At 43.1% G+C, this 24276-nt stretch overlaps 2 protein-coding genes across 2 annotated transcripts in view; one reads left to right on the forward strand and one right to left on the reverse strand.

The window, feature by feature from the left end:
* Nucleotides 1-4539, reverse strand: part of eci2 (enoyl-CoA delta isomerase 2) — a 9700-nt gene extending 5161 nt beyond the window's left edge. Inside the window, exons 1-4 of the mRNA XM_074622315.1 lie at nt 4341-4539; nt 1760-1821; nt 922-1025; nt 103-201 (exon numbers count right to left, since the gene is read on the reverse strand). Coding sequence (XP_074478416.1) covers nt 103-201; nt 922-1025; nt 1760-1821; nt 4341-4399 — 324 coding nt within the window. The 5' untranslated portion in view covers nt 4400-4539. The remainder of the gene's footprint in view (nt 1-102; nt 202-921; nt 1026-1759; nt 1822-4340) is intronic.
* A 1121-nt stretch (nt 4540-5660) lies between these two features.
* Nucleotides 5661-24276, forward strand: part of LOC141760068 (uncharacterized) — a 190553-nt gene continuing 171937 nt past the window's right edge. The window contains exons 1-7 of the mRNA XM_074622714.1: nt 5661-6760; nt 7103-7277; nt 8493-8609; nt 9564-9799; nt 13912-15751; nt 20876-21052; nt 23428-23601. Coding sequence (XP_074478815.1) covers nt 7147-7277; nt 8493-8609; nt 9564-9799; nt 13912-15751; nt 20876-21052; nt 23428-23601 — 2675 coding nt within the window. The 5' untranslated portion in view covers nt 5661-6760; nt 7103-7146. The remainder of the gene's footprint in view (nt 6761-7102; nt 7278-8492; nt 8610-9563; nt 9800-13911; nt 15752-20875; nt 21053-23427; nt 23602-24276) is intronic.

Genomic DNA, 24276 nt, shown 5'->3' on the forward strand with positions numbered 1-24276 from the left:
TCTTACACCCCAAACTTTACAAAAACAATAGGTTCGCCCGGCACTTTTCGTGGTCGGGCCGTAACAATAGTAACCTGGAGTAGATCCTGGAGGTTCCGGTACCTGTGATATGGAGCCCAGAGATTTCCACGCGTCCCATTTCACCTTGTTGACAAAGTCCAGCATGCCTGGTTTGGGGGTGTTGCAGGGACCCTGAGTGGCCTGCAGGAGGAGGAAGGATCAATGAACTGCTGCTGGATATACCGAGACCATGATCCTTCAACATTAGACTCAGTTGTACACGTTTACAATAATTCAAACTTTGACAGGTACTGTGTTTATTTAAAGGTCCCATGTTGTAAAAAGTGAGATTTTTATGTCTTATAAAGCAGCTTTAAGTGAAATATATAAATACTGTGAAAGTATCAAAACACTCAATCCACGGAGAAACACACAGCCCGTATTCAATTCAATTCATTTTTATATAGCATCAAATCATAACAGAAGTTATCTCAAGACGCTTTATATATAGAGCAGGTCTTAGACCGTACACCATAGTTTAGAGACCCAACGCGAAACGCAAAACTGTGCGTTTGAAACAAGCCGTTTAGGATTTCTGTCCATTTGTGATGTCACAAATCTACAATATTTACACGGTTTTAAACGTAAACATTCTAAATGTGTCCCAGTTTATTTCCCGTTGCGGTGTATCTGAACATCGTTTTATCATATCAGGCTTAAATCTCGAGCCCTGTCTTCAACACTTTAGTTTTAACACCAGATTGAGACATTTTCTCTCTCTCTCTAATACATGCTGTTCTCCTGGTGTCCACTAGGGGCATCGCTGCTGTATGTACTGCAGTGTTTGATACGAAGCAAACATGAAGGTGGAACACCGGCGGTGACATCTGGAACATCTGGAACATCTGGAACATCTCCCACCTGTTTGAACAGAGCGTAGATCTTCAGTTTGACTTCGTTGCCCGGGTCGTTCTTCAGCGCCGACATTTTGTTCTTGGCTTCCTGAAACTGCTCCACCGTCGCACCTGCACACACACACACAATCATTATTATCACTGATAGTGATAATCATATCACTTCCGTATCCGTCAACCAAAACAAACCTCAGAGAGTGTAAAACGTTGGAGGGTCGTCGTGGATACGACCTGCACCCTCCCATGTTAAATCCAGCGTGGTAAACACTACACATCCAGTAAAGTATGGAAACACTTTGGGTTTCACACATTGACAGGAAAAGCAGAGCTACACAGAGCAGAGCTAAAGCTGCATGCTAACTCTGTCACGGACAGGAAACGTTATGGTATGGTGGTAACGTGGCGGTGGAGCCGGCCGTCGCTCTCGTCTCCGTGGTCAAATGGGCCGACGCTACGACTGTAGAGCACCCAGATACTGACATTTGTGTTCTCTGCATTGAAACGGCCCCGATGGAGCTGACCATGGATGGATAAAGAGAACGGAGCTGACGGGAGAGCTAGAGACCACCTTGGAGAAGTTACAGGAAGTAGACACGTGGGACTACATACGCTTTTCAAAATAAGATGTTAACAAAGGGAACTGTAGATACTAAATACATCTATGGAAATCAGACTGATGGATTATATTCACCAGAAGTATAAAACATTATAAATTAAATAGAAACTACCACTAATCTGTTCATCCTTGAGTCCAGGTGGACGTTGGTGACAAACCTGAGATATCACACTATGAGAACAGAACGGGTCCGTCTGGACCCAGGAGACGGTGTTCAGCAGATACTCACCCATCATCGGAGAGGCCGTGGTGTGGAACTTCAGACTGGGAATGGTGGAGAATCTGGCCAAGCTGGTGAAGGAGAAGAAATATTCAGTAAATTTACTGACCGTACACTTAAATGGGATGCCTTACTGTCGGCTTTCTGCAGTCATCTGACTTCTTAAATGTCACGTATACAAGAAACTTTTCCCCAGCTAGATTGTAGGGACGCAGTGATCCAAATGTTTCTCTCCCAATAGGTAACGGGAATCCCGGAGCATTCAGTGGCGTCGCCATATTTGGAGTGTAGCGTCAGGAGCTACGGTAAACTGTCATTATATATCACCGGTCTATTAATCTGTCAATCGGTCATCATCATAAATGTATAAAGTACACAAACTAGAGACCTAGGGCATTCAGAGGATGGCAATAAGGGGGTTTCTGAGCAGTTTACACATCAGAAGTGTTCGCCATCCAATCTCCAAATGTCAAAACTTTTTGATCCCAAATCACAGAATGACTTCTTCTATGGTGTTCCTCAAGGTCTTGGTGTCTTAATGTGGTATTTTGGAGGGATTATTGATCATTTTTATCAATTCTCCAGTGGTAAAAAAAAAAGTCTGTAAGATGTCTGAAAAAAAGTCTGAAAAAAAAAATCTGGAAAATATCCGAAAAAAAGTCTGAAAAATGTACCCAAACAATTTTTTAAAAATGTTTGTAAGATGTCTGAAAAATGTCCGAAAAAAATGTTCGAAAAAAAGGGCTTAAAAATCGAAAAGAGGCGGAAGAGCAGTCCAAAAAATGTCCTAAAATATCCGAAAAATGTCCGGAAAAAAAGGTGGAAGAAAGGCAGAAGAACAGTCTGTAAAATGTTCGAAAAACTTTAAATATTGACAATAAGGGTGTTTCTGAGCAGTTTACACAACACAAGTGCTCCTCGCCATCCAGTCGCAGAAAAATGCAAATTCTTGCAGAAATCTCCAAAATGTCAAAACTTTTTGATCCCAAATCCCAGCATGACTTCTTCTATGGTGTTCCTCAAGGTCTTGGTGTGTTAACGTGGTATTTTGGAGGATTATTGATCATTTTTATCAATTCTCCAGTGGTAAAAAATGGTTAAATTTAGCACCAAATCTGTGTAACTACTCTGTGGACTACCTCGCCGCTACTCGGAGGCGTGGACAAAGTGCTTGCGTTTGTGGTCCCGGTAGTCTATACTCGGACACTTTGTCATGTTCCTGGGCGTCTCTGTCGTCTCTGTCGCCTTTCAGAAACCAGGTTTCTGAAGACGGGTGGGGTTATGCTAAGGACGGCTCCACTGCGTCATCGAGTCATGATTTCAGCCGCGCCCAAAAACATCCTGAACTCAAAACTGGTGAAAAACAGGTCTAACGCCACAATCCAGCACTACAACGTTCAGTCTGTTTAATGTTCTCACTGTTTTACCACATTTATGATGTGTTCAGAAACAAAACTCTGATTTCCTCTACCTGGCCTTTAAAGCCTTTAAAGAGTATTGGAGATTAAAACTGCTGAACTTCTTATTCTGTTAGTTCTATTCTTTAAAAGTCACCAGAATGAAGAAAACAAAGTCTCTGAAACTCTGACTTTTCTATTTCATTTTGAAATCCTCCCTATTCTTCAGATCAGCATTCAAATAATAATAATATATATAATGATAATGATAATAATAACAGTGAAATGACTTTCAGCCTGAACACCAGCTTATGTCACCTCCAGCTCTGGAATCTGGAGCAAAGGTCACAGCTGGTCACAGCTGGCTACAGCTAGCTACAGCTAGCTACAGCTAGCACACAGCTAAGCCACAGCTAGCACACAGCCAGCTACAGCCAGCTACAGCTAGCCACAGCCAGCCACAGCCAGCTACAGCTAGCCACAGCCAGCCACAGCTAGCCACAGCCAGCCACAGCCAGCCACAGCTAGCTACAGCTAGCCACAGCTAGCCACAGCCAGCCACAGCCAGCCACAGCTAGCTACAGCCAGCCACAGCTAGCCACAGCCAGCTACAGCTAGCCACAGCCAGCCACAGCTAGCACACAGCTAGCCACAGCCAGCCACAGCTAGCTGTGTGCTAGCTACAGCCAGCTACAGCCAGCCACAGCTAGCCACAGCTAGCTACAGCTAGCATACAGCTAGCTACAGCTGCTAGCATGTCTGTTAATGAATAAGAGGTTAAATGAAGCTTCATCTCAGACAGACTGAGAGACTGAGTCTCTCAGTCTGTCTGAGACCAGCTGACTGATGCTAGCATGCTAGCTCCAACCACACAGCAGCTGACAAGTGGTACCTTAGCTAAGCTAAGCTAAGCTAAGCTACCTAAGCTAAGCTAAGCTAAGCTAAGTAAGCTAAGCTAAGCTAAGCTAAGTTAAGCTAAGCTAAGCTAAGCTACCTAAGCTAAGCTAAGCTAAGCTACCTAAGCTAAGCTAAGCTAAGCTAAGCTACCTAAGCTAAGCTAAGCTAAACTAACTAAGCTAACCTAAGCTAAGCTAAGCTAACTAGCTGGTCGCTGTAGTGTTGAGTCTCTGGAGCTGTTTGACTCCTCAGTGAAGCTAAAGCTAAAGTAGAGTTAGCATCATCGGGCTGCTCACCTTGTGAGTCTAACTGAGCGCCAGCAGCGAGCGGACAACTTCAGAGCGACGCCGGCCATTTAAACCCGGAGACAGAGGTCCAAGGGTCGGCAGGAGACAGGAGACAGGAGACAGAGGACAGAGGACAGAGAGAGGGACAGCAGAGGACAGGTAGGAGGAGCTAACTAGCCTAGCCACCACCGAGCAGCTGATGTTTACACCGCTGGTCCCGCCCACTCTGACCTCCTCTGCTCTCCCATTGGCTGAAGCGAAGCGCCTGTCAATCTGATCCAATCGGCGTCGAGAGCTCATTAATAATGCAGTGAGTCCAGCCTGCTCTAATTAGTTCACTTCTGTAAAACGTTTTTATAAATGGTATTAAACAAATTCAAATTTACAAACAACATGGCTCATAGATCGATGCATTCAAGTAAAAGGACAAGGTGCATACAGAACAAGAACAAATCAAATATGTAAAATTATACATGAAAATAATAATAAATTAAATTAAGGGGCTGTACCTGTAATTCATATTCTATTATGCTAAGAAGTTTCAAACTTTAAATAAGAGGGTATACTTTGAGTTTACTCTTTATGATACTCATCAGAGAAATACTTAACAAAAATATACCTAAGTATACTTGGCTCATTCTGACAAGTATACAGAAAAGTTGAAGTATATTGTATTTAAAGGGACTGTTTGTAACTTGTTCCAGGTATAAATCATTGCTGGTCCTTGTCTCATGGTCTCTCGTGTGTCTCCGCTGTTCAGACTCAGACTTCAACACAAACTACAGTGAAGCACCAAAACCTCTTGGTTGTATCTAGTGAAGCTGTTAAACAGTGTTGGCCGCGGTCGGAGGACGCGGAGGAGACCGTAGCTTTGGTCTCCAGGACCGGAGTCTCTGCTCCTCTGCTCCTCTGCCTGCCTTCACTCACACACCGCGCTCCTTCTCTCTCTCTCTCTCCAAAAAGATTTAGTAAAAGTAGGCCTTTAAAGGGACTGTTAGTAAGAATCAGAATTGCTTGTTAACAGCGACACCTGTGGCCGTTAAGTCAACGAAAGTCAGCGTCAGGCTCGAGCTTGAAGCAGGAAGAGAAACGTTATCGTCTCCGATAACGTTTCTCTCTGCGGAGCCCCGTCACTTCACAAGACACGGGAAACCTCTGTTGGTCTGGAGGAGCTGCAGCAGTTATTTCTGCACAAACGTCCACTGAACATTCACTAGATATTCTCAGAGCTAAACTAACTCTTCTGCAGTGTGGAGTGAGCAGCATGCACGTGAGAGGTGGAGAGAGAGAGAGAGAAGGAGCGCGGTGTGTGAGTGAAGGCAGGCAGAGGAGACGAGGAGCAGAGGAGCAGAGGAGCATGGGACACCGACCCGGGTGATTTATACGTGTAAGAAGTTACAGACAGTCCCTTTAAGTAACATTTTCAATGCAAGACTTTTACTTGTAACAGAGTATTTTCAGAGTGTGGTATTAGTACATTTATTTAGGATCTAAGAAAACTTCCTCCAACACAGTAATTATTAATAATCACAAACTTGCTTTGGAAGTAACCTGAGGTAGTTTATAACAAAAAAATGACCATTCTAGCATTCAGTCATTCATATGATATTACATTAGTGCTTTACTTCATCAGTCAAAGATATTCCGTGTTTAAAGTAATCAGCTTGTTGAAGGTGAGACAGCTCAGTCTGTGTTCAACTTTAATGGTATATTTAGTTGTAACAGTTTGACTCTGATCAATAAATGTCAGGTTGTCCTGTATAATGTTAATAATGAATATCAGTGAAGTGTTTCTTCAGCTGATAATCATAATTCAGATTGATACTCTCTGATCAGCATCACTGTGTTCATGTTGATAAATGTTAGTTGTGACAGTACAGGTACTTATGGCTGAAACCTTGTCTACTTACGTATAAAACATTTCATAATGTAGGTTCTTGTTGTACTAACTGAACAAGGAAGATGTGTCATTTCTGGCTACTATGTTTAGATCATGATAAAAACTTGCAACTCAGAAATGTTTTTAATTGTGCAACAGAAAGAATAATTTAACTTCCAGATGTTCAGAAGAATCTTACTCATATAATTCTGTAAAAACACAAAATATAAAAGCACTTTAGTATTTAACTAAACTGATTTATTGACATGAATTAAACATAAAAATGAGATAACATTTGACCAAAACTCATTTTAGATTCTCATAAACACATCGTGTTAAAAAGCTGATTAGTGAGTAACACACACAAACTCTCGTAGATAAACTCTGAGGTCAAAGGTTTCCTGTAAATGGAGAGAGGAGGAGCCACGCTGATCCAGGTGATGTAAGAACATGAGAACAGGAAGGGAACCTGAAAGAGGAAGTGTTCAGTCAGTCCAGACGCCATTTGAGTCGACGGAGCAGAAGGATGAAGACTGAAGACTGAAGCAGGGTGAGTGTTAATCCAACATTTTATTACTTCACTGTTGAAGTCTCTGAGTCAGTTTCCTCCCTGTGGACTGTAGAGGAGAGAAATGTTAGAATGAACTCAACAGTTTGATTCATCTGTGAACACAACGTTGTGATTGGCTGAATAATCCTCATTAAACCTGCTGTAAGAAAACAAGCAGAGACTTAAAGAGAAGTGACCAGGTGTAGCGCTGGCTGGTTTTATTATACTGTATACTGTATACTGTGTGTGTGTGTGTGTGTGTGTGTGTGTGTGTGTTACTTCTTGTTCTCTCAGTCTTACCTGTGTCTCTTGTACAAACTTGTTTCCTCTTCATGTTCACAGTCAGTGTCCTGCTTTAACCTCTCAGACTGACTTCAGATCAGAAGATGAGTGATTGTGTGGAGGAAGAGGAGGACGGAGCAGAGTCTCTAGTCTCTGGCTGTCTGTCTCTGAAGAGTGATCAGTCTAAAGATGATCCTCTGACCTTCAGTGATGAAGCTGGACCCTCAGAGTCAAAGTAAGAGAGCTGCTACTAACTCATTTATAGGACTCATTTTCACTTTCCTCCACCAAAACTGTTTTCTGTTGATTTTGTGATTCTATTTTAAAACTTCTACTAAAATGTATTTGCTAACTGAAGTTGAGCAAACTTTTCGTGACACAAAGAGAAATAAATTAAATTTAAATTTAAATTTAAAAAAAGTATTATTATTTTTATATTTATATATATATATATATATATATATATATGTATATATATATATATATATAAATTAATTTAAAAAAAATTAAATTTCGACTTCTGTCTGGAAAAGTACCCGGATCTTGGTGGAGTAGCGTCCGCTCGGTCACATGACTCGGTCACGGGATCCCAACGTCACGGCTTGGTGCTCCAGCCTCGGTCTGGGTCTCATTCACATGAACGGAGGAAGGGAAATAACTCTGGATTCAGCTGTTAGTGCGTTTTACAACTTTAAAAACTTAATTTTTTAAATAAGGACTATTAGAGTGTTGATACTGGGGAGTGGATTCACCTCAAAAATAATTATCCGCTGAGTTACAGACGTCTCTTTCCCAATGGAAGTCTATGGGAAAAAGTCTTTTTGGGCCCAACGGCATCACGTGACGGACACAGAAGTTGCAGTACCGCTGTTTGGCCACTACGAAAGTCCAGATCGACAACTGGCGCTGTTCCTGGGGGCTTGGTTAACGCTCTTCCTCAAACAGAGAATGGGGTTGTGGTTAACAGTCAGACCTCATTCATCACCATGGCAACCAGATGGCATCGTTGTTCAACCCAGTTTAGATGAATTTCTGTTTATCAGACCACAAATGAGACCAGAATTATCTCAACAACACCGACTCTCTCTCACTCGCTCTCTTCTTCACCGTCTGGGAAGATACTGAATGATTGAAAAACAAAATGATGCCAATGCCATGATTTTGTTGATTGTGTGTTTGTATATTACATTTCTACTAAAATGTGTTTACTAACGGAAGTTTAACACACTTTTCATAACAGAAAGAGAATTCATTTGTGCAATCTTCCTCTTCGTATCTGTGACAGCTGTCAGTCACCCAGAACAGCTGTAATCTAAACAAACTAATACAGACTGTTAAACCACATTACTGACAGTAGCAGTAGTTTGTGTGTTCAGAGCTACTGAAATGTCTTTGTCCTCACAGAATATATCAAGGATTCATGTGAATAAAATCATCTTGGTGTTTTCAGAGTTCAGTCCAGACCGAGAGCAGAGTCTCCAGTACCCAGCTGTCTGTCTATGGAGAGTGACGGGTCCAAAGAGGATCCTCCAGACTTCAGTAATGAACCTGGACCCTCAGAGTCAAAGTAAGAGACTGTTTTTACTGTAAGCTGACCTGGTGGACGATGAAGCATTGAGACTAAAAGATTTATATTCCTGATGCAGAACTATTAGTGCAGATACTGTTCAACCTGAGATGGATTAAACACAAACACACAAACTACTGATGGTATTTCTGTAGCAAAACACCTGAAAACCTCCATTTCACAATTTATACGTCAAGAAAATATTCATATTTTTGCCCAAATGTTGACGTCTTATAATATTGAAATGCTGGCGTCCACAGCAGCACATCGCTTAGCTTCCTGCCGGTACTACTGTCTGCTTCTCCTGACTGGGAGCACGCCGACTGCCATCTAAGTTACTGTATTAATACACTGACTATAAGGATGTATATAATTCATCAGGAGAGACTCCATATCAAATGAACAATAATTTAGTACATGGTGCATGATAAGTAGAATAGTGCAAAGTCTTTGGTGATTAGACTCCATTGTGACGTAGTACTGTATATCAAAGGGGGTAGTGATGCTATGACTTGCCCCAAACTGCATGTGATTATCATAAAGTGGGCATGTCTGTAAAGGGGAGACTCGTGGGTACCCAGAGAACCCATTTACATTCACTGATCTGGAGGTCAGAGCGTTCTTCCCGACAAGCTAGCATGACCTGGTAGCAATCGATTCCTCAGGTTTTCTATTTCAGATGATACCAGGATCTTCACTCTAGCTTTAAACTGAGCTGCTACAACCTCTGAAAGACAGAATAGCATCCGTCGGATTGTTAAGAGGTTAATGAGATTCAGCTCATTAGTGTTTATGAAAGCAGGAGAGTTGAAATAAAGGAACACCGTCATCACAGACTGAATGCTGAGTTCAAACAGAAAGGTAGCAACACTTTAACTGTTCCCTGAGACCATCTGAGCTTTGAGTGTCGGCCAATCAACAAAGCATTTTAGTTATAAAGACATGTCTTCACAGGAAGAGGAAGACGAGTGATGTCTCTGTGGAGGAGCAGCTGTCCTGCTGTGCTTTGTGTCAGGACGTCCTGAAGGATCCAGTCTCTACCAGCTGTGGACACTGGTTCTGCAGACAGTGCATCACCTCATACTGGGACCAGTCTGCTTCATCAGGAGACTCCTCCTGTCCCCAGTGTGGACAAAGATCCAGAACCAGAGTTGGACTGCAGACAGACGGTCAGACCAGCACTGTACAAAGTAAGACTATATGTCTGATCACCTGTCCTGTGTTCTCCTTTGAGAGAACATCTGAACCCTTGGGTTTTATGATAGCACCCCTTGTCGTGGCATTAACCCAGGGGTCAGCAACCTTTACGATCAAAAGAGACATTTTTGGCGAAAAAAAAAGGTCTCTCTGGAGCCACAAATCCTATTAGAGCCTTCTAATGAAGGTAACGCAGCCATGAGGTCTAAAGCCTGGGTAATGCTCGCCGTAGTGAAGCCGGCACAAGGTGCACGCGCCAGGAAAATTGCGTCATCACAGCTTTCGCGTGGTGCACGAAGGCTCCGCAAGTTATCACGGTGCTCTGTCGTGCACCTCTGAATTTTTGTAACTATGCGCTAACAGCGCCTTTCAGTTCAACACGGACGCCTTCGAGGGAAGACTGACCAGTCACATGATGCAGAGACAGTCACATGATCACGGAGACAGTCACATGACCACAGAGACAGTCACATGACCACAGAGACAGTCACATGACCACAGACACAGTCACATGACCACGGAGACAGTCACATGACCACGGAGACAGTCACATGACCACAGACACAGTCACATGACCACGGAGACAGTCACATGACCACGGAGACAGTCACATGACCACGGAGACAGTCACATGACCACAGAGACAGTCACATGACCACAGAGACAGTCACATGACCACAGAGACAGTCACATGACCACGGAGACAGTCACATGACTGCAGAGACAGTCACATGACCACGGAGACAGTCACATGACCACAGGGACAGTCACATGACCACAGGGACAGTCACATGACCACGGAGACAGTCACATGACTGCAGAGACAGTCACATGACCACGGAGACAGTCACATGACCACAGAGACAGTCACATGTCATTAAATATTATAATAATGAAATATTCCTCACGCTGGGTAAAAAGAGGTTTTCTGCTGCAGGCTGTGAAAGAATCTGAGAGATCGTTTTGTTAAAGATAAAAAGGTCTGATGTAAAGAGCGGCGACCCGAGGGGAAGCACCGAGAGACAGGAAGTCATTTAGACTTGGAGGTCAGGAGGTCACAGTAATAATTACAGTACACAGATGTAATGTTTGGCGGTACGTACGTCGGTGTTTACTACTGTTGCCAGGCAACCTACCTTCCTCTCCGGTACCACTCGTTGACTTCTTGCTGATCCACTTGATATCTTGTTTGTCCGCCTCATGGCGTTTCGGAGCATACTGCAGCGAACAACGCTCTGAGCATAAACGCCTAAACAAAGCTTAATGCAGTGAGCAACCAAGTGCAAATGAGACGCAGGACACTGAAGGAATGTCTCAGGAGATTTAGCCGGAAGCTTCGGCTGGCTTTCAGAAAATGCAATGTGCTTCTTCATGAAATGTCTTTCAGTTACTTTTTTGTTGTTTGCTAGTTTCTCGCCGCAGATCAAGCAAACCGGTAAGCCAGCAGCGTTGGCGGTGAAAGCGAACAAATCTGTCTACACACTATTAAAGGGGACCTATTTTGCTTTTGTGGTTATTCCCTTTCCTTGACAGTTTTGTGAGCCGACGCGTCGCGCTGGACAGGCTCATGTGCATAAAGGATTGTTCCCGCCTTTTCATTTTGAAAGAGCAATGGCCAATGAGGAAACTCCGACACTCGGCCGACCAATCGTGTAACTTCATCACTCATTCAGTGACAGACTTTTGCGGTTGTAGGGCTGACCCTCTACGGTCCAGCCAAAAAGACCGAGAAAACAAGAGAGACATCACGAGCGAGAGGGCGATCAGTAGAAGAGAGACAGAGAGACGTAGCGTGACGGTGCTGTGAATGAGAGAAAGAAATGTTATTATCTGATTGTTTCACAGTGTTAACGTTCTAAAGCAGAAATAAATAAGATCAGCTCAGATCAGATGAACCTTTATTAATCCCCGGGGGGAAATTCAGGTGTCAAAGCAGCAAAGCGCAGGAGAAGTACAGGTGTACAAAAAATTATAAAAACAATAAATAGAGATACAGAATATGAACAATGCGTGTATCGTCCGTCAATAAAAATATAGTGTACAATAAATATATAATATGTACAGTCTATAAAATGGTATATGGGATGTAGTGTAAGTAAGTTTAAAGTGCACCAGTGGTTAGAAGAGGTGGTTGCAGATAGATGCAGATAGTCCAAATAGTGCGTGTTTTAAGTTTAAGGTCCTCATAGTTTCCATGTGGGGGTCAGCCTTGGTTGTGGAGCCTGATGGCTACGAGCATGAAGGACTGACCCAGGCGCTTTGCGTTGTGCCGAGGGGGGATGAGTCTGTGGCTGAAGGTGCTCCTCATCGTGACTAGCTCATCATGGAGGGGGTGGGAGGGGTTCTCCAGGATAGCGTCCAGCTTCCTCCTCATCCTCCCCTCTGCCACCACCTCCAGATCATCCAGTTCAGATCCAACCACAGAGCTAGCCTTCCTCACCAGCCTGTTCAGTCTGTTGGCATCCCTTGTGTTGGTGTTACCCCCCCCCCCCAACATGCCACGGCAGAGAAGAGGACACTGGCTACTACAGACTGGTAAAACATCTGCAGCAGCCTATTGCAGACGTTGAAGGACCTGAGCCTCCTCAGGAAGAACAGTTTGCTCTGTCCCTTCCTGTAGAGGGCCTCGGTGTTGTCGGTCCAGTCCAGTTTATTGTTCATATGTACTGTGGTCTGCTGGTGAGGTAGTCCGTAATCCAGGCCACCAGGCCATGATCTACCTGCATCGCCGAGAGCTTCTCAGCTAGCCGGAGTGGCAGGATGGTGTTGAAGGCGCTGGAGAAGTCGAAGAACATGATTCTGACGGTGTTGTGCGGCCTCTCCAGGTGAGTGTAGGCTCTGTGCAGCATGTAGATGATGGCATCATCCACACCGATGTTTGCCTGGTATGCAAACTGCAGGGGGTCCAGGCAGTCGCTCACAAGGGGCTTGAGGTGCTGCAGAACCAGTCTCTCAAAGATCTTCATGATGTGTGACGTCAAAGCAACTGGCCTGTAGTCATTGGGGGTGCTGGGGTGTCCCTTCTTGGCAGCTTCCAGAGCTGGGGCACCCTCTTCAGCCTCAGGGAGAGGCTGAAGAGGTGCTGGAACGCTGCTGCCAGCTCCCCAACGCACGCCTTGAGCACCCTGGGGTTGATGTTGTCTGCTCCCCTGGCCTTGTTCACGCTGATCTTGGAGAGCTGCTTCCTCACCTGGCTGGTTGTGATGATCAGGGTGGGTGTTGTGATGTCTCCAGGTGTAGAAGACATGCTGGGGCTGTGATCCTGAGGGTAGGTAGGGGGTGGGGGGGCAAGCTGCTGCCTCCTGGGGAAGGATATTGGGGGGGGAGGGGAGGTGTTGAAGGGGGGGGGGGTGTGGGGGGAGAGGTGTGGAGGGGGGCACTCGTGCTGGTGAGTGAGGACCCAGGCTGTCCTGCTGGGGGGGTTGGTTGGTCAAACCTGTTGAAAAACAGGTTTAGCTCGTTTGCATGTTCCCGGGTCCCCTCAACAGCAACCCTCAAAATACTCAACATGATTTACTGTGGATACGGAAGCTCTTAGTTTCATTTTCCTCCTCTGTATTTCATTCATTACATCCAATGTGCACCAGTAAATGCCGTAACAGTGAGATAAAACATAATGTTTTTTCCAGCACGTTTTTTAGATGAAACGGGCGGACACACTGAACGGCAGGCCACAGAGTGTGTTTACCGCTGCCACCACCAACAACCCTCTTCACATGTCATGTTGCTTTTTCATACGTCAGCGGACTAATTTCCTGAATCTACGCAGGTCTTTAGACCGTAGTAGAAACGCAGACAACTGTGGGCTGAAGGACCCTTTTAGTTCCTTAAAAGTAGTAGGACTATAAAGTCCCAGGAACTTTTGGTGGACACACGACTTTAGTTTGTAAACCGACTGAGAGGAAAAGGAGCATTTCTGATGCTTCTCTTAATATAATATAAACTATAAACAATAAATGTAAAATCACGTTGACGTAGTTTTGACTTCAAGAAGATGACTTTATAACTTTTACTTCTTTATATGTTCTTATATTGATTATTTTCATATTGGCAATGGAAATAATAAGTTTCTGTGTTTTGTCTCAAACTTGTCTCTCTCTTTCAGCAGATAGAGGTCTGCAGGAGGTTGTAGATGAACATAAGATCAGTCTGAGGAGGAGATGTGAATGTGTGACTGAAGGAACTGATGAAACAGGAAGTGGAACCCTCCTCAACAGGATCTACGCTGAGCTCTACATCACAGAGGGACAGAGTGAAGAGGTTAATACCCAACATGAGGTGAGGCAGCTTGAGACAGCTTCCAAGAAGAAGACCCTCCATGACGCTCCAATCAAGTGCCAGGACATCTTTAAAGCCTTACCTGACCAACGGGGACACATCAGAGTCGTTCTGACGAACGGCGTCGCTGGCGTTGGAAAAACCTTCTCAGTGCAGAAGTTCACTCTGGACTGGGCAGAGGGCTTGGAAAACCAAGATGTCAGTCTGGTGGTTCTGCTTTCATTCAGGGAGCTGAACTTGATCAGAGATGAGCAGTACAGTCTTCTCATGCTGCTCCATGTTTTCCATCCAACATTACAGAAGGTCACAGCAGAGAAGCTCGCTGACTGTAAAGTTCTGTTCATCTTTGACGGCCTGGATGAAAGCAGACTTTCACTGGATTTCAAGAACAAGAAGGTTGTGTCTGATGTCACCCAGAAGTCATCAGTCAACGTGCTGTTAACAAACCTCATCCAGGGGAATCTGCTTCCCTCAGCTCTCGTCTGGATAACTTCCCGACCTGCAGCAGCCAATCAGATCCCTCCTGCATGTGTTGACAGGGTAACAGAAGTACGAGGCTTCACTGACGCCCAGAAGGAGGAGTACTTCAGGAGGAGAGTCAGTGATGAAGAGCTGTCCAGCAGAATCATCTCACACATCAAGACATCCAGGAGCCTCCACATCATGTGTCTAATCCCAGTCTTCTGCTGGATCACTGCTACAGTTCTGGACCACATGTTGACTACAGACCAGAGAGAAGAGCTGCCCAAGACCCTGACTGACATGTACTCACACTTCCTGTTGGTTCAGACAAAGAGGAAGAAGCAGAAGTATGGTGAGGGACATGAGACGAGTCCACAGGAGCTGATGGAGGCTGACAGGGAAGTTCTTCTGAAGCTGGGGAGGCTGGCGTTTGAACAGCTGGAGAAAGGAAACATCATGTTCTATCAAGAAGACCTGGAGCGGTGTGGTCTGGATGTCACAGAGGCCTCGGTGTACTCAGGAGTTTGTACAGAGATCTTCAAAAGAGAGAGTGTGATCTTCCAGAAAACAGTCTACTGCTTTGTTCACCTGAGCATTCAGGAGTTTCTGGCTGCAGTCTACTTGGTCCACTGTTACACAAACAGGAACACAAAGGTACTGAAGGACTTCCTGGGAGAAGGATATGATGATGAGGAGATGGATGATGATGAGGAGGGTGATGAAAGCAACAATGACCATTACCCATCTCTAAATGACTTCCTGAAGAGAGCCATGGAGAAATCCCTTGAAAGTAAAAATGGCCACCTGGACCTGTTTGTTCGCTTCCTTCATGGCCTCTCTCTGGAGTCCAACCAGAAGCTCTTAGGAGGTCTGCTGGGTCAGACAGACAACAGTCCAGAAATCATCCAGAGAATCATCAACAACCTGAAGAAGATGAACACGTATACCTCTCCTGACAGAAGCATCAACATCTTCCACTGTCTAACGGAGATGAACGACCACTCGGTACATCAGGAGATCCAAGAGTTCCTGAAATCAGAGAACAGATCAGAGAAGGAACTCTCTGAGATCCACTGCTCAGCTCTGGCCTACATGCTGCAGATGTCAGAGGAGGTTCTGGATGAGTTGGACCTGAAGAAGTACAAAACAACAGATGAGGGACGACGGAGACTGATTCCAGCTGTGAGGAACTGCAGAAAAGCTGAGTAAGTCCAGATGTGATTAACTTTATAGATCATTGTAGATTACTAGTTTAGTTCTTCAAATATACACACTATAAATTATTCTTAAATATAATATTCTTATAAGTGTTCCACGTGTTTATTACATAAATATGTCAGTTGTATTTTGTCACAGATGTTCTTGAGCTGTTTCAAATGTTGAGTTAAAATGTTTCAGTAGGTTTTGTTTCTAGCTGTCAAGTTAATGAACACTTATTCTATTTATTTCTAATAATTGTTACATTTTACAGTTTTTTCTTATTTATGTTTCTGGGTGATGGAGACGACATGTGAATCTGGTAAAACAAATGAAAAAAACAAAAGATCAGCTGTCTGGTGGAGCGCTGGGTCTAACCGGTGTAACGGCAGCAACAGAACGTTTGCTGATCCGGTGGGGAGACGGGGCGGTCCTGGGATCAGAGCCCTGGTGCTGGGGTTTACACTGGCTGAATCTGAGCTAACTGCTAACTGGGGGTACGTCTCCTGGAGCTGACGCACACTCTACTCCCGGCGAAGCAGCCTCCCGACGGCGAGGAGGATGAGGCGGGGGGGGCGAGTCGATTTCTCGTTTCTGCTTCTTCTAATTTAATCCAGACGGTCCGTTCAGAGCATGTCTGTTCAGAACGGGCTGAATGCTTGGCTTGTGGTGTTGCTGCTTGCAGCTACTCACGGTTAGGAACACCGGTGAAATACACTCTGTTTCACAGGAAGAAACAGACCCCGCTAGCTGTTACTCACAGTCAGAAATATCGGTGAAATACACTTAGCGGAGGTCATTTCCAAACAAGTGTATTAGTTGTTTGCTTTGACATAACCACCACGGTTATAAAGTAGAGCATGGGTTTAATTATCGGAGGTATTTTCCTGGAGGTAACGTTATTAGTGTTATTAGTTAGTATCAAGTCTGACACCGGGGAAATACCGTCTTACTCACGGGGGAAAAACACACACAGGCCACAGCTTACTCACGGTCACACCGGTGAAATACAGTAGAAGAGTTTGGTTGTAAAGTGAACAGAAGTCAATGAGCTGCGGTCTGCCCGCTGTGGACAACATGCTGGACTCAGTCTGCAGAGCCCTGAAGCCTCGCCCCCCGCTGCTGAACAGAACACCGGTCGCTCGTTTATTCAAAGTTTAATAATATTGAACGTGTCGCGCATCCAAATTGCACCAAATTTGACAAAGCACGTCCTTGGCTCCCCAGCAATACACCCACTAAGTGTGAAGTTGATTGGATGAGCGGTTCTCAAGATATGAGAAGGACACACAGACAGACACACAGAGATTCCCTGTTTTATCGTTAGATAAAGAAACTATGAAAACGCTCACAGACCCTGGATGTATTATTGACGAGCCCTCGGTGCAGCTCTACTTCTTGGTCCTCTCATGTTGGACTGAGGACAGACTGGACGCTACAGTGACTCACTATCGCCTCTCGAGGTACAAGTAGGCTAGTACTACAAGAAAGTCAGAGCCGGACCTCGCTGGTTGGCCGTAGATATCTCTGCAGCACAAAACATTGATGTATTTGATATAACCTCAAAACTGTAACTTCTTCACATTCTTTTGTTAATGTTAATTTTTTTAATGTTATAACCCTCCTGTTGTCTTCGGGTCAAATTTGACCCATTTTCAAACTTCATTTTTCATAAATATGGATGTCTTTCACCTAATTGCCCCAAAATTACATGAATGGTTCCCTTATATGGTCTTTGCAAAAAAAATAATAATGACCACTGCTTTCGTTGAATTTTGGGTATTTTATCCAAAATTATAGCACCTGTGGTGTTCCCGGGTCAATTTTGACCCGGTGGTGCAATGTGTCACACTGTCATTAAACTTTTTTTTTATATTATAATATTTGTAATATTCTGTCTGTGATAATCCATCAACATTATCCCTCCATTTTTTAGTATAGTCCAAATAATTCATAATTTCTGCATTTTTTCCTTAAAAAAATGAGTTTTCATTTCATATAAATTAATTTTATTGACCATGAATTCCCCAAAAAAGTGTAAAACTTGTGGTAATGAGTTGGAATGAAGTTGGCCAAAAAGGTGTAAAACAGAATTGGGTGATAATTTATAATGTATGCTTTAAAAACAGTCAAACCAGACCGGTCGAATTTTGACAACAAAAGTTGCATGGTCGACGGGAAGACAACAGGAGGGTACTAAAATTCTGGCCAGATCTTACATGTTGCACCTTTAAAGAACCTGGACAAACAAACTACTCATCTCTGTTGCTTCCACACTGATTTCCACTGCATTTATTCTATTTTGTAACTGCTCTATGTATATTCTGTTTTTATGTCTTTGAAGCACTTTGTAAAGTTATTTTTGAAAAGTTCTGTATAGATAGATTCTTCTTCTTATTATTATTATTATTATTGATTGAGTATGTAACTTTAGCTGAAGCAGCCACTGTGGCCACAAGTGACAATTATGGGGTAATGTTGAATGCTATGCTAACAGTGATGTGATAGCACAAGTAGGGATGTCACGGTACCAGAAATCTAGTAGTCGATACCAATACCAGCGTATTTCCACGATACCAAATTCGATACCACGGTAAAAAAAACAATAAATCCCATGTAATGCGTACATGTGTCTATATCTATCCTCAGATTGCAAGCAGTAGTTTAAATTCACTGGCATGGTGACATTTCACTGGGTACAGGCTACCAGAGGTGGGACCAAGTCATTGTTTTAAAAGTCACAAGTAAGTCTCAAGTCTGTGACTCAAGTCCCAAGTCAAGTCAAGGCCATATGCGCTCTTCACCAAATGTAACGTGATTTTAACAGCAGAGTAACTGGATCCAACTGGTGCTCAGTAACAGAACGTTAGTTCTTCATGGTTTTCTCATGAAACTTGATTGGATGCTGTTGGATTGGTTCAAACTAAGTGGATATGGGGAGATAAGTGTAAGATAATCAAATACAAGTCCCAATAACATTCACCGGAAATACAGAGTCCAGAGTTCAATAATAAAAAAACACCACTTTTCAGAGATTTAGCAACAAAAGATAGAAATTCAGTTTGTTCAGTTCAGTTTTTCCCCCAGGAGTGAATCATCTTCTCGATCATAGAGGATCTCTGCATCTCTGCATCTCTGGATCTCGCTGCTGCATAGCGCTGTTGTGTTAGTGTGTGTGTGTGTGTGTGTGTGTGTGTGTGTGTGTGTGTGTCTCCGATAGAGAGCAGAGGACAGAAGCAGCCGCATTTGGCGCTTGGCGGGTGTTAATTTCGGACGCTGCAGGCATCGTACGGTACCGTCGGTACTGTAGAAAACGAGTACCGTCACGTTTTTAGAATTTTGGCATCGACTTGGTTCTGAAGTACCGGTTCTCGTGACATCCCTAAACACAAGTGGAGAATATTCATCAAGTCAGTGAACTGATTCGGTCATGTCAGTTGCACAACAACATCCATCTAAAGTTTTAACATTAACATTAGCTTGGGTTGTGCCGGTGTAAAATATTTCAAACCGGTGTGATATTAAGCCAAACACCGGACCGGACTGGTGTACCGAATCTTACCACGAGGTGTCGCACTTAACTCAGCCGCTGCAGAAAGCCCCTGAATGAGAGTGCAGCAACTCCAGTCCACTTGGTGGCAGTAATGCACCTCTAAGCTGGTTTGCCAACCGCCAATAAACACTAAAGAAGAAGAAGAAGAAGCGGCACCACATTACACCTTACCTCGTGTGTTTTTGGGCTCATCTCTTTCGTTGGTTTCAAATCCAAAATGTTGCCATGTTGCCGCAGTTTTACGGATAATGAATGAATGAATGAGACCAGCTCTGCCATGTCTCGTCTCGTCACATCAAAAAACACATGAACTTCCTCGTAAACAAACCTCTTCTTGTTTATTAACCAACATAACATCATAATATTATGTTAATCACGTTGTCATATTGCTTATTAGTAATGCAATACAGACTGGATTTAGCACTGTGACTCTGTCGGCACAGGTTGTTGATGTAGGATACTTTTTAATTTGCCAGAACGTGTCACAATGACAAATGTCGGTTCTGCCGGTTAGCATAAAATCGAACCGGTTCAAGCTCGTACACCGGACCGGACCGGACCGGTTTAAACCGAAAATCGACCGAACTCTAGCATTAGCCACCGTAAACTACTGATCATACGAGACAAAGATAGTCGTTGTAAAACCCCTGAGTGTGTTGAATCGAGCAATGGTGCATTTTATTGCTCATGAATTCAAGCTGTGTTCCATCATCTTGTTTTTAAGTCTTTCCTTTTATTCTGTTACTCACAGAAGGAAACTCAGGTGTTTCTCTCTCTTGTTGCTGTAGAGAAGAGTAGTAGCAGGAAATACACAGCTTCCACCAATAACAGAGGTCTGTTGAATATATAACAGCAGAATGGTAGAATTCAGACTTTTTAAGAGATTTTATACAGACCAAAGATCAATGTTATGTTTTTAATGCTGATACAATGATAACATCTTTCTGATGACATTATGTTGTAAATAATGCAACCTTATTGGTTCGTTAATTGTGTTTGTAAGCTGAATAAGTTTGATGCTCAGAAAAGAGTGTTAATGACAAAACGCCATGCAGTCATCAAAATATGGAATTATATGAATGTTTAATTATGTACAGGTCTAATATTATTACACGATCTGTTTCATTTCTCTACTGTTTGGCAGCAGTCACTGAATTTTCCCATTTATAGACGTGAACCTGACAGCAGCAGGTAGCTAGCAAAGAGAGGTCATCTTTCTCAACCGTGTTATTATCACTTATTCACAGAGTTTTATGCTAACTTTGTGGAGACAGACCTGGGATCAGATCACACTGACAGACTGGACATTAGGGAAGCCTCAATGTAACTACATTTTCTCTCTCTTCATCTGCAAGATTAAAGAAAAACAAAGATTAAAAGTCTGCAGGTTTGAGAGAGAGTGATGAGAATTATTGTTTCATGTCAGACAGTGAGATAAGATTAGCTGAACCACTGATGTGAGGAGCAAATGTTAATCAGAGAAGTATATATCAAACTGTTTAGTCATCAAATGCATGAAGTAAATATAAACTGTCCTCTTTCATAATAATCTTATTTTGTTATTTTTGTGTCATGACAGACTTTTTTGCTGTGAACTCTCAGATACTCACTGTGAAGTTGTGGCCTCAGCTCTGAAGTCCAACCCCTCCCATCTGAGAGAGCTGGACCTGAGTTACAACTACAGCCTGGAGGATTCAGGAGTAAAGCTGCTGTCTGCTGGACTGGAGAGTCCAAACTGTAGACTCGAGTCTCTGAGGTCAGTTCACTGACTGTAGTTTATGTAGTTTGTACACACACTCTCTCTGCACTGGCTCTGTTAAAACAATGACAGATATTGATCCAGAAACCCTCACAGGTACTGCATTTAGCATAAAACAATACGCTCCAATCATAACATGGCAAACTGCAGCCCAACAGGCAACAACAGCTGTCAGTGTGTCAGTGTGCTGACTTGACTATGACTTGCCCCAAACTGCATGTGATTATCATAAAGTGGGCATGTCTGTAAAGGGGAGACTCGTGGGTACCCATAGAACCCATTTACATTCACTGATCTGGAAATCAGAGGTCAAGGGACCCCTTTGAAAATGGACATGAAAGTTTTCCCTCGCCAAAATTTAGCGCAAGTTTGGAGCGTTATTTAACCTCCTTCATGACGAGCTACTATGACATGGTTGATATCGATGGATTCATCAGGTTTTGTAGTTTCCTATGATGTCAGTATATTCACTCTAGCTTTAAAGCGATTGCGTTAATGTATTAAAGAAATTAGTGGAGTTAAAACGATTAACTTTGACAGCCCTAGATATTACGATATCCAAAATCTAAGACGATATCTTGTCTCAAATCACGATATCGATATAATATGGATATATTGCCCAGCCTTAGTATGTTTCCAGTCAGTATGTTGTGTTTGACAGTTTCCTTGTTGAGCTGCAGGAGGATTAGTAACTCAAAGAGGGAAGTTGGTACTAAACAGTAACTTCGGTAAACACTCACTTGATTTGTCGGACTCAGACTGCTGAATCTTCATATTAGTTTCAGTTGAACTTCTGAAGTCATTTCTTACAGTGTAGTTGTGTTATGAAGGGACCACTTCACAGGAGGAATGATTACTGCCACCAATAACTCTTTTAATGTACATATGACATGTGGCTGTTGTTTATAGACACACTTGAACAAATGTGGACCTTTCCTGTAAATGACATAAACCTGCTAAGCTACCAGATACAGTGAGAAGAAGGCCATGTAATAAATGAAGTAATGAAGTCCAACAAGTCTGATTTGATATTGATCCTCTAATTCCAGACTTGACAGAGATCAGCAGCATGTTATTGATGCGTGTTGACATGAACAGGTGTATGAATGTTGTGGTGACATCTGGATGATGTCTGTAGAAGGCTGACATTAGGATGATCCACAATAACACAATGACAAAGTCACTCTACTCATTTTAGGGAAAAGATCATTGATTAGGACATAGTAATGTTGAGCTACACATTTAAGTTTTGTTTTTTTGTTTTTTTTACACTTTCACAATTTCTTTTTGTTTTTTTAACTTTTTTTCCATTAATACAAATTAACAGGCAATTAATCATCGCAAAACAAAACCGCCTTGAGACTGGGCATCACCTGACATACATGTACACAAAAACAAAATAACGCCGCATATGGATGGAGTGCACACACATCCACCCACATACATACCTACAAAGACTATACATCAAAGACAATTAAGTACAGGATTCCTGACTAAGGTATTCTATAACTAACATCCATCTCCTTTTAAAAATAGGCAATTTCAGTTGTACCTGGGCAGTCATGTTTTCTATCATGTACACCTGTTTGACTTTTTGTAACCATTGAGCAATTGTGGGAGGGTTAGTCTTCATCCAGTTAATAGTGATTATTTTTCTTGCAACCATCAATAAGATATGCAGTACATAGCACTGATCTGTGGTAAACAGGCGTTCAGGTGATACTTCCAGTAAGAACAGTAGCGGGTCCAGGGGGGGATGTCCATTTCCAGGATTTTCTCAATTTCTTCTTTGACATTTTTCCAAAAAGTTTGTTTTTTCGGGCAGTCCCAAAATATATGAGTATGATCGCCGACCATACCACAGCTTCTCCACAGCTTCTCCAGCATAGGTCAGTAGAGTTGTTTTTAAAAACACATGCTACCAGCGGGGTCCTAAAGAACCTCACTTTCACCTTCCAGTCAAATTCTTTCCTTAGCTGCTTACAATCCCTCTGTGACATCTAGAACATATGCTTTCCCACGCATCATTGTCCACTATCGTATTCAACTCTAGTTCCCATTGTCCTTTAATATGTAAAGTGTTCTCTGATGTGTCTAACATTAGCTTTTTGTACATATGGGATATTTGTTTTTTTGTTGAAGTAGGGTGTTCAAACAGTTGTATAAAATTTCTGTATTAGCTGGTTCTCTTTTAATATTCTCCTAGTCTTTGTGTTTTGTAATATAATGTATAACTTGTAGATAACTCTAAAGTACATTTTCTAAACTTCTATGTTCTAAACCTTCTTCAGCTCTGAACACATTATTAAACATTGAATGATTTCAAGCTGGAACGTTGTCTTCTAAACTTACATCATTTATTCTTTATTCAGATTGTGGTTCTGCAGTTTGTCAGAGATCAGCTGTGCTTCTCTGGCCTCAGCTCTGAAGTCCAACCCCTCCCATCTGAGAGAGCTGGAGCTGAATGACAACAACCTGCAGGATTCAGGAGTGAAGCTCCTGTGTGGTTTTCTGGAGAGTCCACACTGTAGACTGGAGACTCTGGGGTCAGACACCATTTTTTTTTTTTTTAACTTTTTATTTATGTATTTTCCAGTTTTATTACATTGAACAAATTTCACATCAAACATAAAAACAAAGATAAACTCATAAAACTAAAACAAAAAAGGGGGGGGGACTACTCTGACATTACAAACTTTGATCTGTTCTTTTCAGATCATCTGTGAACATGAGCCATCTTTTCTCTTGTATGCAATCCATTTTCCCAGCGTTGTTCATGGGTCCTTGCTTTAGTCCTTAGATAATGGGTCAGCTTTTCCATAGAGTATATTTCCTCTTCCCCTGGCTCCAGGGATGCAGTTAACTATGGTAGCTCTGGCTCCAGGGATGCAGTTAACTATGGTAGATCTGGCTCCAGGGATGCAGTTAACTATGGTAGCTCTGGCTCCAGGGATGCAGTTAACTATGGTAGCTCTGGCTTCAGGGATGCAGTTAACTATGGTAGCTGGTTTAACTTCACGTTTCTCAGAATAGAGCTGCCGATAACCAGAGTTGGTTTCTCAGCGGGTGTGTCGCTGAGTCAGGAGAATCTGTTTGAAACGTGGAGTGGTTGGTGGTGAACCGTGGGCTTCAGTTTAGGACTATGCTTCCTTCGGACAGTCACCCAGCCTCCCGGCTGCTCGGGGGTTGCCGGGGGACGGCTAGCAGGAGCTACGCTTGGC

The sequence above is a fragment of the Sebastes fasciatus genome, chromosome 21, assembly GCF_043250625.1.
Source record: "Sebastes fasciatus isolate fSebFas1 chromosome 21, fSebFas1.pri, whole genome shotgun sequence".
Taxonomy (NCBI): domain Eukaryota; kingdom Metazoa; phylum Chordata; class Actinopteri; order Perciformes; family Sebastidae; genus Sebastes; species Sebastes fasciatus.